Source organism: Misgurnus anguillicaudatus, chromosome 5 (genome assembly GCF_027580225.2).
Source record: "Misgurnus anguillicaudatus chromosome 5, ASM2758022v2, whole genome shotgun sequence".
NCBI lineage: Eukaryota > Metazoa > Chordata > Actinopteri > Cypriniformes > Cobitidae > Misgurnus > Misgurnus anguillicaudatus.
The window spans coordinates 5,249,126-5,270,071 of record NC_073341.2 but is presented as its reverse complement, the minus strand read 5'-3'; the positions used below and the strand labels follow the sequence as shown (position 1 = coordinate 5,270,071).

The 20,946-nt window shown below is 36.5% G+C and overlaps 2 protein-coding genes across 2 annotated transcripts; both read right to left on the bottom strand.

Moving 5' to 3' along the window:
• Nucleotides 1-519: 519 nt before the first annotated feature.
• Nucleotides 520-4,976, bottom strand: LOC129413451 (taste receptor type 1 member 1-like). Its single transcript, XM_073868207.1, has 2 exons — nucleotides 4,877-4,976; nucleotides 520-3,637 (listed from the first exon to the last, which is right to left on the bottom strand). Exons 1-2 carry the CDS (start codon nucleotides 4,974-4,976, stop codon nucleotides 2,664-2,666), a joined length of 1,074 nt encoding a protein of 357 aa, XP_073724308.1. The 3' UTR covers nucleotides 520-2,663.
• Nucleotides 4,765-10,047, bottom strand: LOC129413379 (taste receptor type 1 member 1-like). The gene is made up of 4 exons (XM_073867433.1): nucleotides 9,569-10,047; nucleotides 8,524-9,270; nucleotides 5,578-5,790; nucleotides 4,765-5,491 (listed from the first exon to the last, which is right to left on the bottom strand). The coding sequence occupies exons 1-4, from the start codon at nucleotides 9,911-9,913 to the stop codon at nucleotides 5,279-5,281; spliced, it is 1,518 nt and encodes a 505-aa protein (XP_073723534.1). The 5' UTR covers nucleotides 9,914-10,047; the 3' UTR covers nucleotides 4,765-5,278.
• Nucleotides 10,048-20,946: the final 10,899 nt, after the last annotated feature.

The following is a 20,946-nucleotide window of genomic DNA, read 5'->3' as shown; positions in this document are numbered from 1 at the left end:
CCCCATCATTCATCGTGTGTTTCTGTTTTGCCTTCAGGAGAAGAGAAGGGCGCCACGAGTAAACAAAACCCAAGGAGAAGGATCAAGGGTCCCTCAGGAGGGATAAAGATTCTGCAAAAGGGACGAAGGAGCTCCATCCCTCTCTCCCCCTGTGTGCATACTCACCCTTGACTTCCAGTCCTCTCTGGCCCAGTCTCCTCCTGAAGAAGGAAGTTATTTTAGATTGCCCTTTCCCCCTTCCCTGAATTATTTTTAATTAATTTAAACAAAGATTGTTTTAATTATACTTATTCCTTCTCTTGTGTCTGGTCATTGGGGTGTTCTTGGGACCTTCTCGAGGTGGAACTTGTGAAGGGCGTGACTCACAACGTTAGTGGTCCGCTGCGACCTGTGACACACTTCATGTGGACTTTTGTTCTCGTGGCCTTAAATTGCGAGTTCTCGCTTCGTCTACGAGTCCATAGGGTGTCCCATCTGTCAGCTTTGAAGTGTGCTCATCAGCGCCTCCTTTGCCCCCTTGATGCGGTCTTCAGCGAAGCCCGCACTGCAGCAGGCTTCGCGCACTTTACCAACCCAGAAGTCCTTGCGAAAGGGCAATCAGACCAATCAGACGACAGAAGGGAGGAGTTCACACTGACGGGCAATTTCTCTACCTATTTCCGGTGTGATGCTCGAGTCTGTCCCAAAATATGACTCTGGTGTACCCACGTGGACTCGCATCAAGGGTCCCTAAAGTCTGAACTATGTGATGTCATCAAAGTGTGGATTCTGAAGAGGACCACAAGTCCAGAGTGTGCCATTTGGGACAGGGCCTTGTTGGAGTTTGTTTGCTGTAATATTTTAATTCCCCTTGCTCCTAGTTTTTTTATTAAGTTTCCTGTATGGTTTATTAAAGCTGGGCCTTGCAAGGTCCTGCCTTTTGCCTTTGTGATTTCACACAATAACATTAAACCAACATGCCTTAAAATCAAACTCAAGTTTATTCTTTTTACTTATTCATTTTTTAATGTTATTCACTAAATGTTAACATCCAATTAATCACGACAAACGATAACCTTTATAAAGATTAACATACACAAAGCATACAGAGTTGATGATCCACAACTTACAAATTTATGTTGATTATTTGGACACTGTGTTTTACACATTTCCTCAGATTTGTACTTATGAACTTATGCATTCTACTAAAAAGTTACATTTGTAGCCCACTTACAAGCTTTCTAAATGAACACATTCCTTAAATCATACACGGTGTCTTAATCTAAACTAAACAAAGCAGAACTGGGGCCTCATTTATAAAACTTTGCGTAGGATTTGCATCAGAAGTGGCGTACGGATGAAACATAGGACGGGCGTACGCACAGAAATATTCGGATTTATAAAACAGTGCGCACGCACATCCTACACATTTTTCCCTTAATAAATCACAATCAATTCTAAATGTGGCGCAGCTTTTGCGGCCTCATGACACGCCCATAGTTGCCCATAAATAGTCCGTGAAACGCCCACAAGTTAATATGCATTGATTGCGAAATCATGGCAAACACATAGAGGGAAAAAAAAAACGTAAATTCACTCAATGTGAAGTAGAAGTTATCATTTGCGAGGGGGAAAAGAGGAGAAAAACGTTGTTTGGAGTGCACAGTGTGGGCATTACGCATTGTGATGGGGCATTTTATTTCCATTAATTTAATTGCATCTGACAAGCTACAGATGTCGGTAGTAATCGACGTGGAAATGGGACATTGTTCAGCGCAAATGTAATTTCTTGTTGCTTCCTGAATGGTTGAGACATACGCCATACATTGTTTTATCAAAAATAAAACACACTAAAGGCATATGCATGAATACCATAATTCCGTAGATTATGAAGATATGGTTTACTATGAAAACAACTTTCCCCAGTGGACAATTAATACATCTATCTATTTATTTATTTATCTATCTATCTAACTATATATCTCCTAATTATCTATCTATCTGTCTATGTAATTGCATCTATATCTGCTCGGCCAGACGGACACATTGACGAGAATATCAGTTTTGTACATTATTTCGTTCTGTTAACTATATTCTTTATGAGGATGAATTGCACAACATGCCAATATTATTGCAGAACATATTTCACTTTTCTTTTAGCAAATATGTGTTCATTTGAATTTTTGTTGTAATTTTCGATTTATTTATTTATTTATTTTGTTTCACTGCTGATCGATCAAACGGTTGTTCGTGTAGGCTGTTAATTGTAAGACTTGCTTTGTGAAGTCTTCATGTTATTTATGAGAGGTAGTGTTGTCATTTTTACTTTCACTTTCACGTGTTTCTTCCATCTGCCGTCGGTGTCGCCATTTCTCATTTCACCCGTTTTTGTGCGTACGTCTGGGTCAGAGCTTGCGTGACGGACAGCACATTTTCCCGTCAAGTTTGCTTTTTATAAATAACAACTATTGCGTAGAGAGTGGCGTACGCCTTCTTTTGTGCGTACGCAACGTTTATAAATGAGGCCCCTGATCTCTACATGCATATTTTAAAACATAATGCCATGACTTTAACCACGCACTCCAGATGAAACTGGACTAGAAATTAGTTTAATAACTATCCTTTATAACTATGCCAGTTTGTTGGGGATTTGATCTGCATCTGCTCAGCATCATTGTCATGATTCAACTTCTACTAATAGTTTGTGTGTAATTCTGAATAGATGTTTGAAAGTATGCAGCAGTGTTTTTCTTTGGTTGAAATAACATGATGTAAGATTTTGGTATGAAATAGCTGAAGAGAATTCCATATATGCTAAATAGCTGGGTCACTGCATTAAAAAGCTGGACATATCGGCTTTTGATAAGAGACAAAGCTGTGAAGTATACAATCCAAATTACATAGAACAAAATTATACTAAAAGTTATTGATTTGGCCTCATTGTAATTTTTCGGAAGATCTCTTCCCATGTAAGAAAATAAGATACACAAAAAACCAAGAAACCAACCAATGAATACAGCTGTGGCCAGGGCTGCAGTGTGCCCATTTTTACAGTCAAGAATAACCTGGTCTTTAAAAGAAACAGAGTCTCTAAAGGGTTTGGGAGCTGAGACAGTCACCCGTATCAAACAAACAATTAAATGAAAGACAGAAAACATTGCAACAAAGAGCCAATGGCCACTGTGCTTTACCCACAAGCTGTGTAATTTAGGGAACTCTGCAGCCATTTTGAAGATACAAACAATCTGAAAGGAACGAACAGAAAGACAGGAGAGACAGATAGTGAAGAAAAAGGAAAATGTGAAATTTCTCAGGATACAAATTACTGTCGTTGGTTGTCCAAAGAAAAAGAACACATTTGTAGTGGATATAATCAAACACGCTAACATTAGGAAACACATGTTGCCACCAGCAGATCTCACCACTGGTGTGTTGTAATTGTAGGCGAAAAGACAAAAAATGAAAATTAAAACTACAATCAAGAATGTGGCTAAAATTATTACTGCAATGGAAGAGATTTCTGTGAAGTGTAGATAGACAACAGCACGTGTCTTACAGGTTGTGCTGCCCTCTTCAGACCATTCACTCTCTGCACATGGAAAACAGGTATAGCGGTCTCCTGGCAATAAAACAACAATATATGAATGCCAAGTAAATTCTAGGACACCAAAAACAGCTCACACAAAAAAGGGATGAGTGATACTGTGAGTGAAATGAATTAATAACAAGGATATGAATTGGGAAACAAGGGGACAGGCTACACAGTGTCAGCAAAGCACATGGCCAGCATTTATTATGCAAAAACTATAATCATAAGTTTGTTGACACTATGGGGAATGCTTCCGGCACGTACCCAATGTCTGAGCTCATGGGAAATAATGTCTACTTATTTTCAAGGTCAGGCAACACAGAAATGCCCACCCTGAAGACTATAAAGGTGCCTGCATTAAAATTCATCATCTTCTTGTTTGAGTTTTGTTTTGACGTTCCTTAGCCTTGTGCTTTGGAAATAGATGGATAGAAGATGGTTTAAGAAATGTGTTGCACCCTGCCATTGCTATCTTATGGAAGGTGGCGCACACACACACAATCTTTGAGGGGAGCATGCTCGGTCAGCTCTCAAGAGAGCTTAGTGTACAAATTGCAAGCGTCTGTCTTTGAGCCTGTAGCTCTTTCTTTCTTTAATGTGGAGCATGAGATCTCTTGCCCTCTCCAGTGACCTCTTGACCCAAACATGGATTGAATGTTGTGTGCATCAGTTGAAGATCTGACTACAAAACTGCTATCAGGCATTCTGTATCAGCCAAGCTATCAGCTTTTTTGCAACAGAGAGTCATCTGTAGCTCAATCTTATAGGCATCAGGTTTACAGATAAGGCCTTGCTCGTGATTTTGGGAGCACCCACCAACAATTAAGGAGCACAACCACTACCTTAACATATATTAAAATATTTGTTTTGAAAACAACACTTCCACTGGCGTCTTACACATCCTGTGGCCAGGATTTAAAATTTGGTCATCAAACTCTTCAAAAAAAAAAGTTTGATTTTATGCACTTTTGGACAAAGAACTCTCTGATGGCCAAATTCACCAAAGTTTGGCATCATCTAAAGCAGGGGTGCCCAACCCTGTTCCTGGAGGGCTACTGTCCTGCAGATTTTAGCTCGAACCCCAATCAAATACAGCTGAAGCAGATAATCAAGGTGTTCAGGGTTGCTTGATAATTACAAACAGGTGTGTTGGAGCTGGTTGGAACTGAAGTCTGCAGGACGGTAGCCCTCCAGGAGAAGGGTTGGGCACCCCTGATCTAAAGCATTGTCCAGAAGTGTGTCCTTGCACACTGTTTGTGCTGTGGCAGGTTGGTCCTCTCTGCATACATTATTACATTTAACTAGGACCTAACACTGAGTTCTCAGGTCCTTCAGGGTTGATCTGTCTGTCCTCAACAATCATCTGTGCTGATGTTAAATAGCATTGTTGAGCACCCCCTTCCCTCATTGTGGCATAGTGGGTGTTAAGTTCCCCCCATTGCATCAACAAAGATGACGCACGATCAAGGTTATGTATATAGTCTGGTTCTCTGAGAAGGGAATGGGATACCGTTTCTCCTTGCCACTCCTACGTTCTACCTGCATGTCTTTCATCTAATGATGTGTAATGCAGGTCCCTTTTCTTGTGTCCATGGCATACATTGCTACATGGCCTGTTTTTGACCTAGCCATTATATAGACGTGATTTCACACAAGCTTGAAGCATTCCCCATAGCATCAACAAACATCACACAGTGTCTAGTTCCCTTTTCAGGGAGCCAGTTTGCATAACCGTATGCAACCTGAGACTTTTTTTAGGATTGTAAAGGTTAAAATATGGGTCCCTGGCCTAAAATACTCACGCGAATAATTCACGAAGCTGTTTATCGGGCATTCTTTGCACAAAAAACAGCAATCATGATATCCCTCACGTTCTCTTGAAAATCCCTCCTTACACTCAACAGAGCAGTTTGAGAAAGGAACCTTGATAAAACAGAGTTTGGATTTAAAGTTAATCTAGATTGCTATATATAGATTACAGATCTACCAATAAAGGTTCAGTAACTTACAGAAGGATTGTTATGCCAGGGAAGCAGAGAATTGTTAATGGAGAAAGTCATTTCTGGGTAAGTATCATATGTCCCCACCATCTGAAACCATGGAGGATTTGTTTCAGTATGCCAGAGCACTACTGCGTAACTGACAGGTGGATCACCATTTATATCATATTTCACCTGACGTCCATTAAGTGGAAAGTCCAACTTTCTCATTTCTTCGAGAAGCTGTTGTAAATTGTGTTGAAAAAATATTAATAAAAGACAAAAATATTTATATATATATCATGTTTATACAGTTTTTTATTCGCTTTGGTACTATTTTCACAAGTATGTGGTAAAACTTCACAACTGTTAGTACAAAACTCAAGGCAGATCATCAAATAGTCCGTTTTTTCAAACATTTAATCATATGTTCAATTGACTTTGTATAATTTTGTGTGTTGTACTTTCACTTTTTCACCACATTTAATCATTGTCATCAAAGAAATACTTTTCATATGAAGTAATTGTCTTTCACATTTCGTTTAATCACCGAAACACAACAGTATGATCTTCTTTCAGTTTAGTAATTTTAACAATCACTTCATCCAACAGCAAACATTGCAAGATACATGTTTCAAATCAGCCTTAAAAGTCCTGAAATTAATATGCTACAGTACTAAAAAATACATATTACACAGTTTCACATTAGGCAATACACTTACATTACTTACATCATCTATAATTTCCAAAATATCCATCCTCTGTGTAATCAAGTGAAGGATCAATGAAGACATCCTCTACAATCATTTGAGCAAATTACAGTAGTTTTTATTTTTCAGATATAATTGTAACATAGCTATACTTTCTGTAATGTAACTGAATGAATATTATTTAGTGCATGCATAACATTAATGTAATTTTTATCAAGCCTGTCTTGAGCATTTGGCCGTAGATTTTTGTCCACCTCTTTGACCTCTCTGTGGGTGCCCATGCCCACCTCCCTGACGGATCCCTTGTCCACAAGATCTTCTTGCTGTCTGTCCTGCTCCATGTTGAAAGAAATTGCCAGTGTTTACACCCCCACTTTTACAGTATATCTACTGTAATGACCAACTGTGGTTACCACTATGTAAAATCAGTTAGCAATAAAGAGTATTTTATCATGTGTGGATACACATAATTTATATGTTTGTACAAACACACATTTTATTTCTGTAGTTCTGAAAATCCATATACTGTATATTGCCTAAATGAAAATACATACGTTTACCAAATGGTTCAGTGATTAACCATTAAGATCAGTTGGATTTAGTTAGTGCTGGTCAAATGTATTTATGCAAATGAGATGAGAAGCATATCAAAAGTATTGTGAGCATTGCATTGTGAAAGACAATTACTTCAAATGAAATGTATTTCTTTGATGACACAATGATTAAGTGTGGTGAAAAAGTGAATGTATCATTTTCTGTGTTGTACTAAGTCAATTGAAAATGTGATTACATCTTTGAAAAAACTGACTTTTTGATGATCTGCTGTGAGTTTTGTACTAACAGTTGTGAGGTTTTACCACATACTTGTGAAAATAGTACCAAAGCGAATAAAAAAAACTGTAATGGCTAATCACTGAACCATTTGGTAAACCTATATATTTTCATTTCAGCAATATACAGTATATGGATTTTGAGAACTACAGAAATAAAACCTGTGTTTGTACGAACATATAAATTATGTGTAACCACACATGATACTGTACAATACTCTGTATTGCTAATTGATTTTACATAGTGGTAAGCACAGTTGGTCATTACAGTAGATATACTGTAAAAGTGGGGGTGAAACACTGGCAATTTATTTCAACATGGAGCAGGACAGATAGCAAGGAATAAGAAGAACTTGTGGACAAGGTATCCATCAGAGAGGTGGGCATGGGCACCCACAGAGAGGTCAAAGAGGTGGACGAAAATCTACAGCCAAATGCTCAAGACAGGCTTGATCCAAATTACTGTAATGTAATGTAATGTGTGCACTACATTTTATGTTTTCATTCAGTTACATTATAGAAAGTATAGCTATGTTACAATTATATCTGAAAAATAAAAACTACTGTAATTTGCTCAAATGATTGTAAAGGATGTCTTCATTGATCCTTCACTTGATTACACATAGGATGGATATTTTGAAAAATTATAGATTATATAAGTAATGTAAGTGTATTGCCTAATGTGAAACTGTGTAATATGTATTTTTTAGTACTGTAGCATATTAATTTCAGCACTTTTAAGGCTGATTTGAAACATGTATCTTGCATTGTTTGCTGTTGGATGAACTGATTGTTAAAAGTACTAAACTGAAAGAATATCATACCGTTGTGTTTCGGTGATTAAACCAAATTTTATCATTACAAATTACAATAATCTTTTATTTGAAACAATGACTATGTGGACTGAACAAATGTGCAACTTACTGAAAGCATTACATCAGGTTTTGAAACAATGACTAGCTGCGTTACAAGTGTGATCAGTTTGGATTTTTGTACTAAGAGTTTTGAAAATGTACACCTTACTTGTGAAAATAGTACCAAAGCGAATAAAAAAAAATCTAATAGTATATATTTTAGATACTATTTTCATTTCTAAATTACTAAAAAAATCCTGTTTTTATTATTAACTAAATAATAATAAATTGCTAAATATTAGCAATAATACATTTTTCTTTTACTTTTTTTACTGTCATAACTGAATGTGGGTTCACAGGGTGTGCTGAAGCCTATCATATACCCTGGAAATTGCTAACATAAATGCAATTTAGCATTTTTTGGTTCAATTCAACAACATGTCTTTGGGCTGTGGAGTAACTCAAGAGTACTTGGAAGAAACTGGGCAGCTGGGACTCAAACAAGGACCCTTCATGTTGAGACAAAATTGCCACCCACTAAACCACTGTGCTCCATTTGACCAAGATTAATATTTGACTCACCATGTATGGCTTAACTGTTGTATTTTTGTTGCATTGGTTCATGTTGCAGTGCAGAACTTTATGTAATGCATGAGCTATGGTGTATATGGCAGCGTAGATGGCAAAAGAGAATGTGGGATCTTCATTTATAATTTCATCTGCTGTCACCAATGAGCAGTTGTCACAATCTTGATTACATGTCTTTGTGTGGATTTCACTCTCAGTGTTATCATTAGAATAAACCTCAGTTGTTTCTTTGGTTTTATAAATGAAGTCATTAAATCCAGGCAATGACAAAAATCTCTCTGTAATGCCAATAATTGTTCCAATTTTCTCAATTCCTGGCTCTTTTGGAAGCTGCTGATTCATGGACCATGTTTCACTTGCAATCCAAACTTTGTCTCGGATGTTGTTTGTTATGGCTGCTTTGATTATATTTTTTGCATATTGTGGCACAGCGAAAACCACAATGACATTGATGTTGAGCTTATCAATCTTTTTAAGAGTTAGACTGTAGTTTGCACTTTGACTGAGACACTTATGATAAGCCAAACAAATGCTAGTATTGTGGATATATTTGTTAAACAGATATAGGCCATCTTCACTGTAATTGTCTGGGCCTCCAAGAAAAGCAACCCAGTTCCATCCAAACCACTTGATTATTTGAATAATCATCTGTATCAAGTCTTTGTTGCTAGGGATTGTTCTGATAAAAGATGGATACTGAAGTTTATCACTCAGTGCATAACTAGAAGCTCCATAGTTGACCTTTGAAAGAGAGAGTTTTAATGTTATTTCACAAATAAATAACTTAATATTAGTATTTATGGATATATGGATATAAGTATAAGATTAAGGCTACAAAAAACTATTAAACATTTAGAATTTTGCTTGGATGAGAAAGTTCATATTTGAATTGAAAAGAGTTAACTAGGTGTTTTTGATTTCAAAATATAAAACTACTCCTAGTTAAATACACTGAGATAATAATTTACCTAGTGACAATTATTCCTGGTTCATAAAGTCAATGTATAGCTTTAAGTACAAAATAGTTTAAATAATTTACCAGTGGTATAAGGTCCATTGTGATCAGTGGTGCAATAGTAATAGTTCTTGTGCTTCCATATGGTCCTGTTAAAGCAATGATTTTAGGCTGATGGCTGTTGAGTTTTTCTTGAGGATTTATTGATCCGTTCTGTGAGATAAAACTGAAGACTGAAGGGAAATTCTTAGTGTCAGAACAATGATCAAAAACTTCATAACCCAGAGAGACATTGGGCAGCAGGGTAGTGGAGTTATTAATCTCCTCAACAGCAAACCTCATTACTTGAAACATCTGATAGCCTGATTTTGTAAAACTGTGCCTAGAAAACATTAATAAGAGAAACAACAGAAGTTGATTGCACTTCATTTGTGTTTCATCTTAGAAATGTAATATTACAGAAAATGCGGATGAAATGCTGCTTTAGTTTTACAACACTGCCTGATGACACACAGAAAATGATTGGCTATTTCATAAAGCAAAAAAAAAGGTGATTGCTTACCGAAAACATTCAATGGGTTCCAGGGAAAAAAAGGATGTTTCATGTTCAGCATCATGTACTGGAAATAGTCCACCCAATAGGTAATCTCCATCCAAGCAGAACTCAAACGATGAGCAAGACCCTTTGAAGAAGAAACAATTAGTAAAGGACACAAGAAAAGTGTAAATGCGATTCAGAAGCATGATTTAAGAACGAGAAACAGGGACGTGTGTTGAACTATCATTTAAAAGAGGCCGGGGTCATTTCATACATTCCACTTTAATTTGCTTAAAACACATTTCAATTTGCTTAGAAACACTGTACTCACAGACCCAAATGTCAATTTTCATAAATTTACAGAGCATACATCAATCAGTTATTAAGTAGAGCATTACACCACAGAGAACAATGGCACACAAGGCAGGATTTTATTTAACATACTTCATAACCTTATTCTTACTCATATAATACATCACTTAAATGTCACATCTACTAACATTGTTCAAAAATTTTACTGAGAACCAACTTAATGAAACAAGTTTATCTGATTGTAAACGTTATTTATGAAACAAGTTTATCTGATTGTAACCCTATTCAATTAAATTTTATTTTTATAGCACTTTCACAATTGTTTATTGTTCCAAAGCAGCTTTACATGAAAAAGAAATAAATAAAACACAGAAAAACAAAGACATAGCAGTTTTTTAATCTAGTTTTGAGTTATTCAAATTTATTTCAGGTTCAAGATGGCGTCAGTGTGTTTGTCCGCTTGCAGTCTGTCCCGTCTGCTTTTGAATACCAGATCGGCATTTTGCCTATATGTGGTTTTTCTACTGCTGTTAATAGATTGTGTTGACGCTATCATAACTTATGATCATCAAGTACTGCTGCACTTCAGAAGTTCATTGGAGACTCATCTAGAGCAGTGGTTTTCAATGTTGTCCTAGGGTACCCTGACACACATGAGCTGATGCTCTGAATCAGGTGTGTTAGATAAGAGAGACATGCAAAATGTGCAGAGCAGTGGGTCCCCTAGGACAAGATTGAAAACCACTGATCTAGAGACTGCCCCATCATACATGATCACTTCTACTCTACGTTCTCCCATCTACCGGTGGCGTGTGTTCATCAGTTATCTTGTTGTATCATTTACAAGCAAAAACTTTGCCGAAAGACGGGGGAACAAATTTTACTGGCGCAGTCCTCCTTCTGCTTTTTAATACTTTTTCCTATACATAACATTCTCTACCAGATTGGATGTTTGTGGGATGTGAGATATGCCTATTAACTGCCCATCATCCCATATCAGAACCAGGTACTGCTCTAGGCACTCCTGCGAGACTGCGCATCTGAAGCAGAGGTGTGGATATGTGAGTTTCAGCTGGCGGTCACTTTTCTAACTGACCACAGATGAGAAGTTTATACATTTGTATTCTTGACTAAACAGCTCTTAAAACTACATTTTTATGACACAGAAAGAGCAATATTTAGAATATTGTGCAGGTTTTCAGCTCCATTGCTATGAATGAAAAATGCATTCTGGGAAATTTGGCTGTCATAAGTCCACACCAAGGGGCAAGTCTCTTTCCCAACACAGAAGTGAATTAAACTGCAATTCATCGACTGGCCGCTAGAGAGTTTAAAGGGGAGTCAATCATGTTAAAATGCCCAACTTTACAGCAGAAATAAATATGTTTATAATTGATAAATATGTTGTCTGTTATGAATAACAGTCATAAAATAATGTCATATTTTATGTTTATTGTTATTTTTATTAGGGAAGGACATACCTGAAGGACACCACCATGCCTACCATTTTCTCTTTCTTCAAGGGCAAAAAACAGCCTAAAAAACCCCCGCTTGGTAAGCATTAATCAGGTGGTAAGTGTCATCCCTATTTATGTTGTAAATAGTAATGAGTAGGTTGCATATGTATAAAATGGTAGTGCCAACAGCCTTGCTGCAAATCAGAGCACTGTCATGATGATGGAAAACAAATCTGAACAGGCCTTTGTTGCTTAAGACATTGTGCATGATAATATTTCTCTGACAACGAATGTGTGTGAGGATGTTGGTTTGGGTAGCAGCGTTCAACACACAAATCAGAGTGAAAAACAAGCACATTCAGCATAAGGTCACTCTTAGACTATGTCAGCAAAGCTGCCTAAAAACTCTACAAGTGAGCACTGCTCCTATATTGGTAGAAATTTTTTTAAAGAAAAGCTTATGTGGTAAAGGACAAGCTATGTTTAGCTAGCCAGAGGCTGAGGTTCAAAAGGCAACAGACAAAGACACTAAAATCAAAAGTTTCTTCCTTGAAATTTGTAATCAAAGTGCTTCAGAAAAAAAAATATGATTTTTAACGGAATGTGCCTCTTGTCTTGAAAGTCTGGATGATGTTTCTCAGGAGATCTTTCAGAGCATCCGAAAGAAGGTTAAATCAGTGTTTCCTGAAAACTTGAAGCAATTCGCAACTACACTGCACTTCTACCTTTCAAAGGCCTATGACTACGTGAGAGAGAAGTTTCTCTTGGCTTTGCCAATCTGAATTTGGGATCAAATTCATTACTATGTTGATATTAGTGTTGGTGAGATAGAAAATGTTGTGGAAGCACAAGCACTGGTCCTCATGGTTGTTGCAATCAATAAGCCTTAAAGGTTTCCCATTGCTTACTTTCTTATCAACAGCATGACAGGACCAGAAAGAGCAAGCATCATCCAAGAGAGCATTGTTAGGTTTTATGCAATCAAAGTTAGGGTTGTTTCCTTGATGTGTAATAGACCCTCCCAAACCTTAGGAATGATCAGGGAGCTTGGTGCTAACCTAAGCATCATGGACATGAGACATTACTTTCTCCATCCTGAAGATCACAGACAAAAAGACCATGTGCTCTTGGATCCATGTCACATGCTCAAGCTTTTTTTGAATGTGTTCTTAACAGTTGAGGTTCTGCTAGGAGAAGATAGCCAGGAGTTAAGGTGTTAGTAGATTAAAAATAGCTCCACAAACTTCAGGAAAAGAAAGGTCTGCGTATTGGCAATAAACTAAAAATGCCACCCATTCAGTGGCGAAATCAGAAAATGAAGGTCAATCTTGCAGCCAAGCTCATCAGCAATAGTATTACTGATGCCTTAGAGTATTATGAGCAGGAGATGAAATATTAATTGGATGTGCAGCAAGAGTTAAATTTCTGCAGACAATTAATCTCCTAAACACGAGCAACCCACTTGGCAAAGAATAAAAGCACCCATCAAGCCGACTACTAAACGCAGTGCTAAGGCACAGGCAACTCACATGCGACTGGGGAACACTGCTCACTGGGTGGATGTGGAGCCTGTGTAAGTACTTTTGCCTGAGGATGACTCCCTCTATGACCTTCCAAATGTTGACAAACTGTCTGAGTATAAGGAAGCACCAATAGCTTACATCACAGGCTTCATTGTGAAAAAGATTAAAGAAAAGGTTACAAGGCTTGCAAGCCTTGCTCACGATCACTGACCTCAGATGACTTGGTACATTGATTCCTTACTTTAAACAACAGAGGTGGCCTACAGAAACCATCTACAGGCATCACTGCAGTTTGCCAAGCTACAAAAGATGCTTTCAGTGGCTTCATTAAGTTCACGGAGCTGCTTATGATTACAAATGAGTCAAACAGTTGTCATGTACAAGTCTCTAAACGCACCGAGAGAGTTAACCGGTTTCTAATTGAAAGCATTTATTTACAGCTTTGATTTCCATCAGAACAGACTAAAGAAAGTACATGTAAAGGAGATTAGTTTTGTCATTGTACATTTTCTTTAAAAGCCGAACAGTACAGTGTTCTGTACTTGAAGCCATTTTAAAGTCAACTATAACTTAGTGAATTCTTGTCAGACAAACAAGAAATCACCGCATACATCTCCAGACACGAGGCATTCTTTTGTGCTTCTTTCAAACACCACGCGACGGCCACATGCGCAAATACACGAGGCATCTATATTTGACATACTGTACTTTACATACAGCTTTCACACCTACTTGCATATGGCCTTTCTAAGAAAAAAGTGTCTTAGAAATTCTAAATGTGAACGAGTAAGACAGAATGATTTTCACATCATTAAAAAAATGTAAGACTACCAGATCCAGTTTTGAAAAGTTCTGTGAAAAATATTTTAGTATGGGTTTTGTGGATTTACATCAGTGACTTAAAAATTTAGCTTTTTCAAAAACCACACATAAACATTTTTCTCTCAAAAATACAAACATGTAAACACATATTTTTGTAGCCCAGTTTGTGCTAAAACAGTGTTATGAGACTTTTGCCATTATTATGTTTTTAAGCAACTGAAAAAAGCAAAAACATCAGTGCAGGTCAAAACTTCAAGGGGGCAAACAAACTTAAAGACCCCAGAGTGTAAAGAGAACAAAAAGAGCCTTGCAATCATTCAAAGGGACATTTCTTTTTTATCAGATTTGTAATTGCAATCTTTACATCTTACTAAAAAATCTGCCAATGGGGTAAGAAAAAAAATATTAAAATAAGTTTACTTTTTCCTTAAAAACTAAATTCAAGAAAAATGTTCTTACCCCATTGGCAGATTTTTTTATGCATGTTTTAAGCACAAATTCACTTGTATTGTATCAATTGTATATTTGGTCTAAAAAGTAGACTTATTTTTTTAGGTCATTTTGCTCATCAAGAAAATGCATCTTGATTTTAGATATTTGTACTGAAGATAAGACAAATACTAAGTAAGAAAGCCATTTTTTGCAGTGTATGGCTTTATGGCTTGCCAGAATTGTTTGTCTGTGTGGTCTCCACAGCCCGTTAGCCTTTCCTGGGCTGTGGGGTTCAAAAGGCCAAATGTTTATGTATATATATATATATATATATATATATATATATATATATATATATATACATATATATATATATATGTATATATGCTCTGGTGGGGTCTATTGGAGGGGTCTCTGATTCTGGTTGGATCGATTTTGTGAAATGTCTGAATCGTTCTATATCATAAAGGCCTCACATCCTCATAACAGATGGCAATCATTCCCATAAGACCCTTCGAGGCAGTGTTGTTGGCAAGAGAGCGTGGGGTTGTTGTGTAGGGGCCGACTGATTTATTGTTTTGCAGATTTTATATATTTTGTCACAGATTTATAAGTATCAGCCTATATGCTGCAGATATGCAGCCGATATAAACTTTTTACAGAACACAGATAAAATGCTTTTAAATGGTGTAAGTACTTGTTTGTCCTGCAGAGAGCTCCCCATTGTTTTCTACTGGTGACTCAGGTCTCTCACTGGCTATGTTTACATGCACAAAACTTTTCAATCTTGCTGAATTTAATCTGACTGAAGGTTATGACAATACAGTTTGCATGCACCCTAAACCTTTTTGTTTGTGAGGTCGTGAAAGTTGTGCAAGCTTATTTAAGCAATTGCTCTGAAATATCTGAGAAAGCCTTTACATTTGCATGTACAAAAGTATAAGCATGTTTAGTATGCCCAAACCTTTGAATGGTTCTGTATATAGAATATGGTACGTAAGGAATAATTTACGTACGGGCCGTTGAGCTATTCAAAAATAATGCACACACAAGGTGGTAATGCATCGAGTGTGTGCATTATTTTCTAATAGTTCAACGAACCAGAGTCAATTATTCCGCTTATACCACGGTTACCACACCATAAGATATTGTTCAGATGTTTTACTTTAAGACATCTCACAGATTTTGTTCTTTAAATGCTATAATAAGTAGGACTATTTCTTCCGCACCTCATCTAAAGCCTCTTTTGAGAGCGAAAGAGAAAAAGAGCATGCGCCAGAGAGAACATGCTTGCACTTGTGTTTGTAGTGATAAAAACACTGTGAAAATCAATATTTATATATTATTATTATTTTCAGTACTAATTATGTATGAATTTGTTCTAGTTTTATATTATCGGGAATTAAGCAAAAAAAAAACTAAACAAACAAACAGTGTTTATTTACTGTATTTTTTTTTATACTTTTTAAGTAATTTTGTTACCACACATACCACAAAACTAAACAAACCGGCAATCATTGTTTATTTACTGTATTATTTATTCTATTCTACAGTATTATTTATTTCATTACCACATGTATTTAATTTGTTGAAATTAAATTGTACATTTTCATTAATTGTAAGATTGGACATAGAAAAGGGCAGATCAATCGCATGGGGCTGCTCATCAGTGCAGTTTGTTTTTCCTTGGTCTGCGGCTTGATTTTCTGTTGCATTTTTGTTTCTCGAAAGGATCAAGCTCCATTGTTTGCGATCTTTAACTGATGGTTTCCAGTAGCATCCCAGACTTGTTTTTCACTGTTGCCCCGTAACAGACATAATCGGCCTACTCTCCAACCGTGCCTCAGACAGGATCTGAACAGCGGTGCTTCTTAGGGAATGATTGGTGTATCTTTTGGATAACCCTACTAACTTGCTGATGCGTGGAAGCATGTTTCCGCGATGGTTTACAGACATCGGTTCATAGGAATACCAGCACTCTCTCCTTTTGAGCTTATCCTGTGGGACTCTCAGTGGATGCAGGTAAAAGGATGTAGAATCAGGCAGGCACTTTGCAATGTATTTTTTTAAGCTTTTGACTGGGCAAAGGGTGTTAGCAAGAGTGGAAAACATGAATCCTCTGAAGCATTCTTTGTTAGGATCAGCTGGGTTTTTGTGTGTGTGTGTTTTGTTTGTTTGTTTCTGCACTATGAGACAGATATATATTCCACACCATCTTCGTCTTTTTAATAGCGAATGAATGCTTTCCTAACTCTCGATTTCCTTCACGCCCCTCCTTGCAAAGTTTAACTAAATGTCAAACCACACGTTGCAAACTATTTCGGCTGCTGTGTCTGGTTACAGATGCGGAGAGTTACGAATGAGATCTATTTCAGCAATGTATATTGGAGGATGGTCTTTTCCAGCCTTGCGAAACTTTTTGAGGATATATATTTTAATATATTGTTTGATTATTTGAATTGTCCTATAATGTTGAATTTGAAAATTTGATGGTTCAGATCAGCCCGTAAGGAAATATGTGACACGATTCGTTTACGAACCAAACATCACTAATTTCAATCCACTGCAGCCATAGAATGCAGCAACTGGAAAAAGCTTTCTTCAAGTAATTTCTTTATATTAATATCTAAGACATCTACATGGATCCAAGATATAAAAGGCCACTCTACTAATTAAAGAATATTGGGAAAAGGACATGCAGATTAATTTTCCACATGCTTAAATTAATGACAGTCACATTTGTAACCAGTAATTATATGGCTTTAAGGGAATTTTGCTGGAAAAATGCTAGTTTTTATTACACCCTAGGTCAGGGGTGGGCATTCCTGGTCTTTAAAATCCACTGTGCAGCAAAGTTTAGCTCTAGACCTAATCAAACACGCCAGTAAAAAATGCAATCAAAAGAGCATTCAGGTAGTGCTGGGAGATAATTCGATAAATATAATTTTACCGGTATAAATTTTCCCGCTTAAACGATAATGACCGTTCGATAAGTGGTCGATAATGTTTACGCACTGTGCATAATGTTTCGCAAGCACTTCCGGATGCCGCACGCGGTCTTTGTTTACAATCACAGTGTCAGTTATGTTAGACTTGAAGCAGTGGAGTAAGATGAGGCAAGTTACTAATTTATTATATGGCCCTATGATTTCTGTGATGTGGATAACACGGACGGAATCACGGTATCCAAATGTGTGGAAACATTTTCCTTTCATCAAAAAGGGTTCGTCAATGCCCGGAACACAGCAGACAAAATGGGTACAGCATACTGCAGGGGTCGGCAAGTAACTTTGGCCGCGGGCCAATATTTTTTTTAGCCAGTAGATGGCGGGCCAACTGTTGTTGGCACACTTACGTCTTATTTTGAATTAGCCTAGTATAGGCTATCTGATCTTTTGTCAAGAAACATTGTCTTTATTTCCTATTTAAAAGACGAAAGACGGCATTAAAAATTGCTAAAAACATGGTAATGGGTCTGTGTTTCATTCGTTCAATCGTTTTTTTTTTTCAAATTAAAAACAAAAATGAAAAAATTAACCACCACGGGTTTTCTGATTGTGTGATCAGATAAAAAAATTAATTACTGGATTAGACATTTTTTTATTTAACTCCTTTATAGGCATAATATATCAATGAAATCATTTTAAACAGATCAAGTACTATAGTGGTAATATTACAGGCATTTATGCTCTCATGAAATACTCTTACAGTCCGACTTTTGAACTATTCCTTTTTTTATTAATATTTAACCGGGACACACACATACACACCTAAGGTTTAAGGAGGTCTCCGCCTTTTGTCCAGCTCCGACAAGGTTCTATTCATAGATTCATTTGTGTTCACCCGCTTTATTTCCCGACCTGACGGGTCCGCAAAACTTAACGTCACGTTTTGTTTCCAGAATCTCACATTCAAATGTCTCTAACGAAAAGAGACAGATAATTTTAAATGTTATACAAAAATTGTGTTCGTGCCAATAAAAATATAATTTTAACATTGTATTCATTGTATTTATAATGAAATATAAATAATAAATTAAATAGGACAAAGCCTCTCACTCAAATTTCTCACCATCATAAACCGAGTTGGTTGCGGAGTTGCTGTTCAAATTGCTGAACATCCTCCTTTGCCAAATTTATAACGTTTTAAACGGAGGTAAAGATCAAAGAACTATGCGTTAGGAAAATTAATAATGGCTTTATTTTAATAGACATGTAAAACCATATTTTGGCGGATTACTTTCATTTTTTTAACGAATTTACCTGCCCATTTAGTCTTAATAATTAACGGTTAACGAACTTGACTTGCTGTTTTCGAAGGCAGGTCGAACCTAGGTCGGGCTCGAGCCCCAAGTTCAAGTAGCAGAAAACAACAGTATTCCTTTCAAATCTACTTTAAAAGTGTATTAGTTAAAATATTATTGCAGTAAAAGAGTTTATTTTTATCATATTTTGTAGTGGTTTCTAAAAGCCAGCAATTACTTTTCAGTAATTTGCAATGTCACGGAGTTTAACGTCTTCACGCGTGATGAATTGACATGATTTACGAGGTAAATTTGCAAATGATTCATGAAGTCATACCTCTGCAATTATTTGATCGATTGTGTTTTAGAAGTATGCTCAAACTCTAATGACAGTTATGATCGCGGATGCGCTGGTAGAGAAAGAGAACGAGAAAAAGCGGCCCGTTAAGATAGCTATTATACCCATTTTTTTTCAGGACATTCTTGCTATTTGTCAGTGTAGCAATAAATAATAATAATAATAATAATAATAATAATATACGCGAATAAATAATAATGAAAAAAGTTCAAAAGTCGGACTGTAAGCGAATGAGACTTAAAGGAAAGCATGGTTGCTATTCAAACCCTTAATAAAACCCTTATTAAAATGTAATCTGTTAGTACCTGATCTGTTTAAATTTATTTCATTGGTATATGTCTGCTAAGGTGTTAAATTAAAATTTGTCCGAACCCGTTTTCATTCATTTTTTTATTTTTGATCTGAGCGCACATTCAGAAAACAAGTCGTTTGATTTTAGTTCAGTAAATAAATAATAGAAAAACAAGTCGTTTTTCTTTATTTTCTTTTTGGTTTTGAAAAAACGAATGAAGGAATGATACACGGGGACATTTTTGTAAACTGTTATTGTAAAATAAAAAAGTCTGATTAAAAAAAAATTAAAAAAACGGACTTCAAATTAATCCGGCGGGCCATAAAATATTGCTGGCGGGCCACTTTTGGCCCGCGGGCCGCCAGTTGCCGACCCCTGGCATACTGTGTGCACACATCCACACAGCTTTAAAAGTATATTTACAGGACATTCACAAATTCAGGAAAGCTGAGGAAAACAGAAGATCCACCACTGCAGTGAATATACTGTATTTAAGTGTACGCTCCCACAGCAACGTGACACATCCATTTATCAGTGTTTATAGCTCATATATGTATAATAACACATGCGTGATCACTGCAAGCAAATAAAGCAAAAAGGTTGTTCTCTGGCTCCAACAACCTGCCCCAATGTGAAAATAGTGGAAACAAACTATTACACAAATATACATGAAGAATATAAGGAAAGACTGACATTCAGTTGAAATTACAAGAGCAGTCCAAGACTCTAAGAAAATGGACATTATAAAACGGCTCGTTCTGGTTCTTCATTCTGATTGGTTGAAACACGTTCTAAGCCGTGATAAAATACCCTGGTAACCCCACGGTTCAGACCGCATCACAAGTATCACTGCGCCACTGTTGCTGCGTATTGATTTATGAAAATAAACACCACAGTCTTTAATCATTTTTTAATTTTTCTACCTTTGCACAATTATGGCGATATCCAGATAAATGTCAATAAATAAAACATTTCATCAATAAAGAGAAAACGTTCTCTGAAGTTTTTTTTGTCTTATTGATATTTCCGCTATTATCCACTAGAGGGCAATCTTACCCAACTTAAACACTGAGGCATTCACGCGACACAACAGCGTTGTGGTGGATTTAGCGTGTGTTTTGATCAGGCTCTGAATCTGATCTCTTACAAAGTTCCTCACAAAAATGGAATTATCTCCGCATTTAGCTGAAAATTTGAGAGGTGATAACTGATAAGACAACAAATGAAGGTAGGATGAAACGTTTTTTGATGTTGTTGGAAAGCGGATGGACTGTTCTTTCATTTGATATCTTATGTTTATTTAAAGAAGAGAATTTTTCTGTAAGGCATTCAACTAAAACTGGGTGGCAACTTAAAAAAAACGCTGACGGGGAAAAAGTTAAGCATGCTTACAAACATATTTGATCATCACTTCAACAGTTGCACGATATAAATGTTAATGTATAAATTAGATGAATGTTGATTTATAAAATAAACACCACAGTC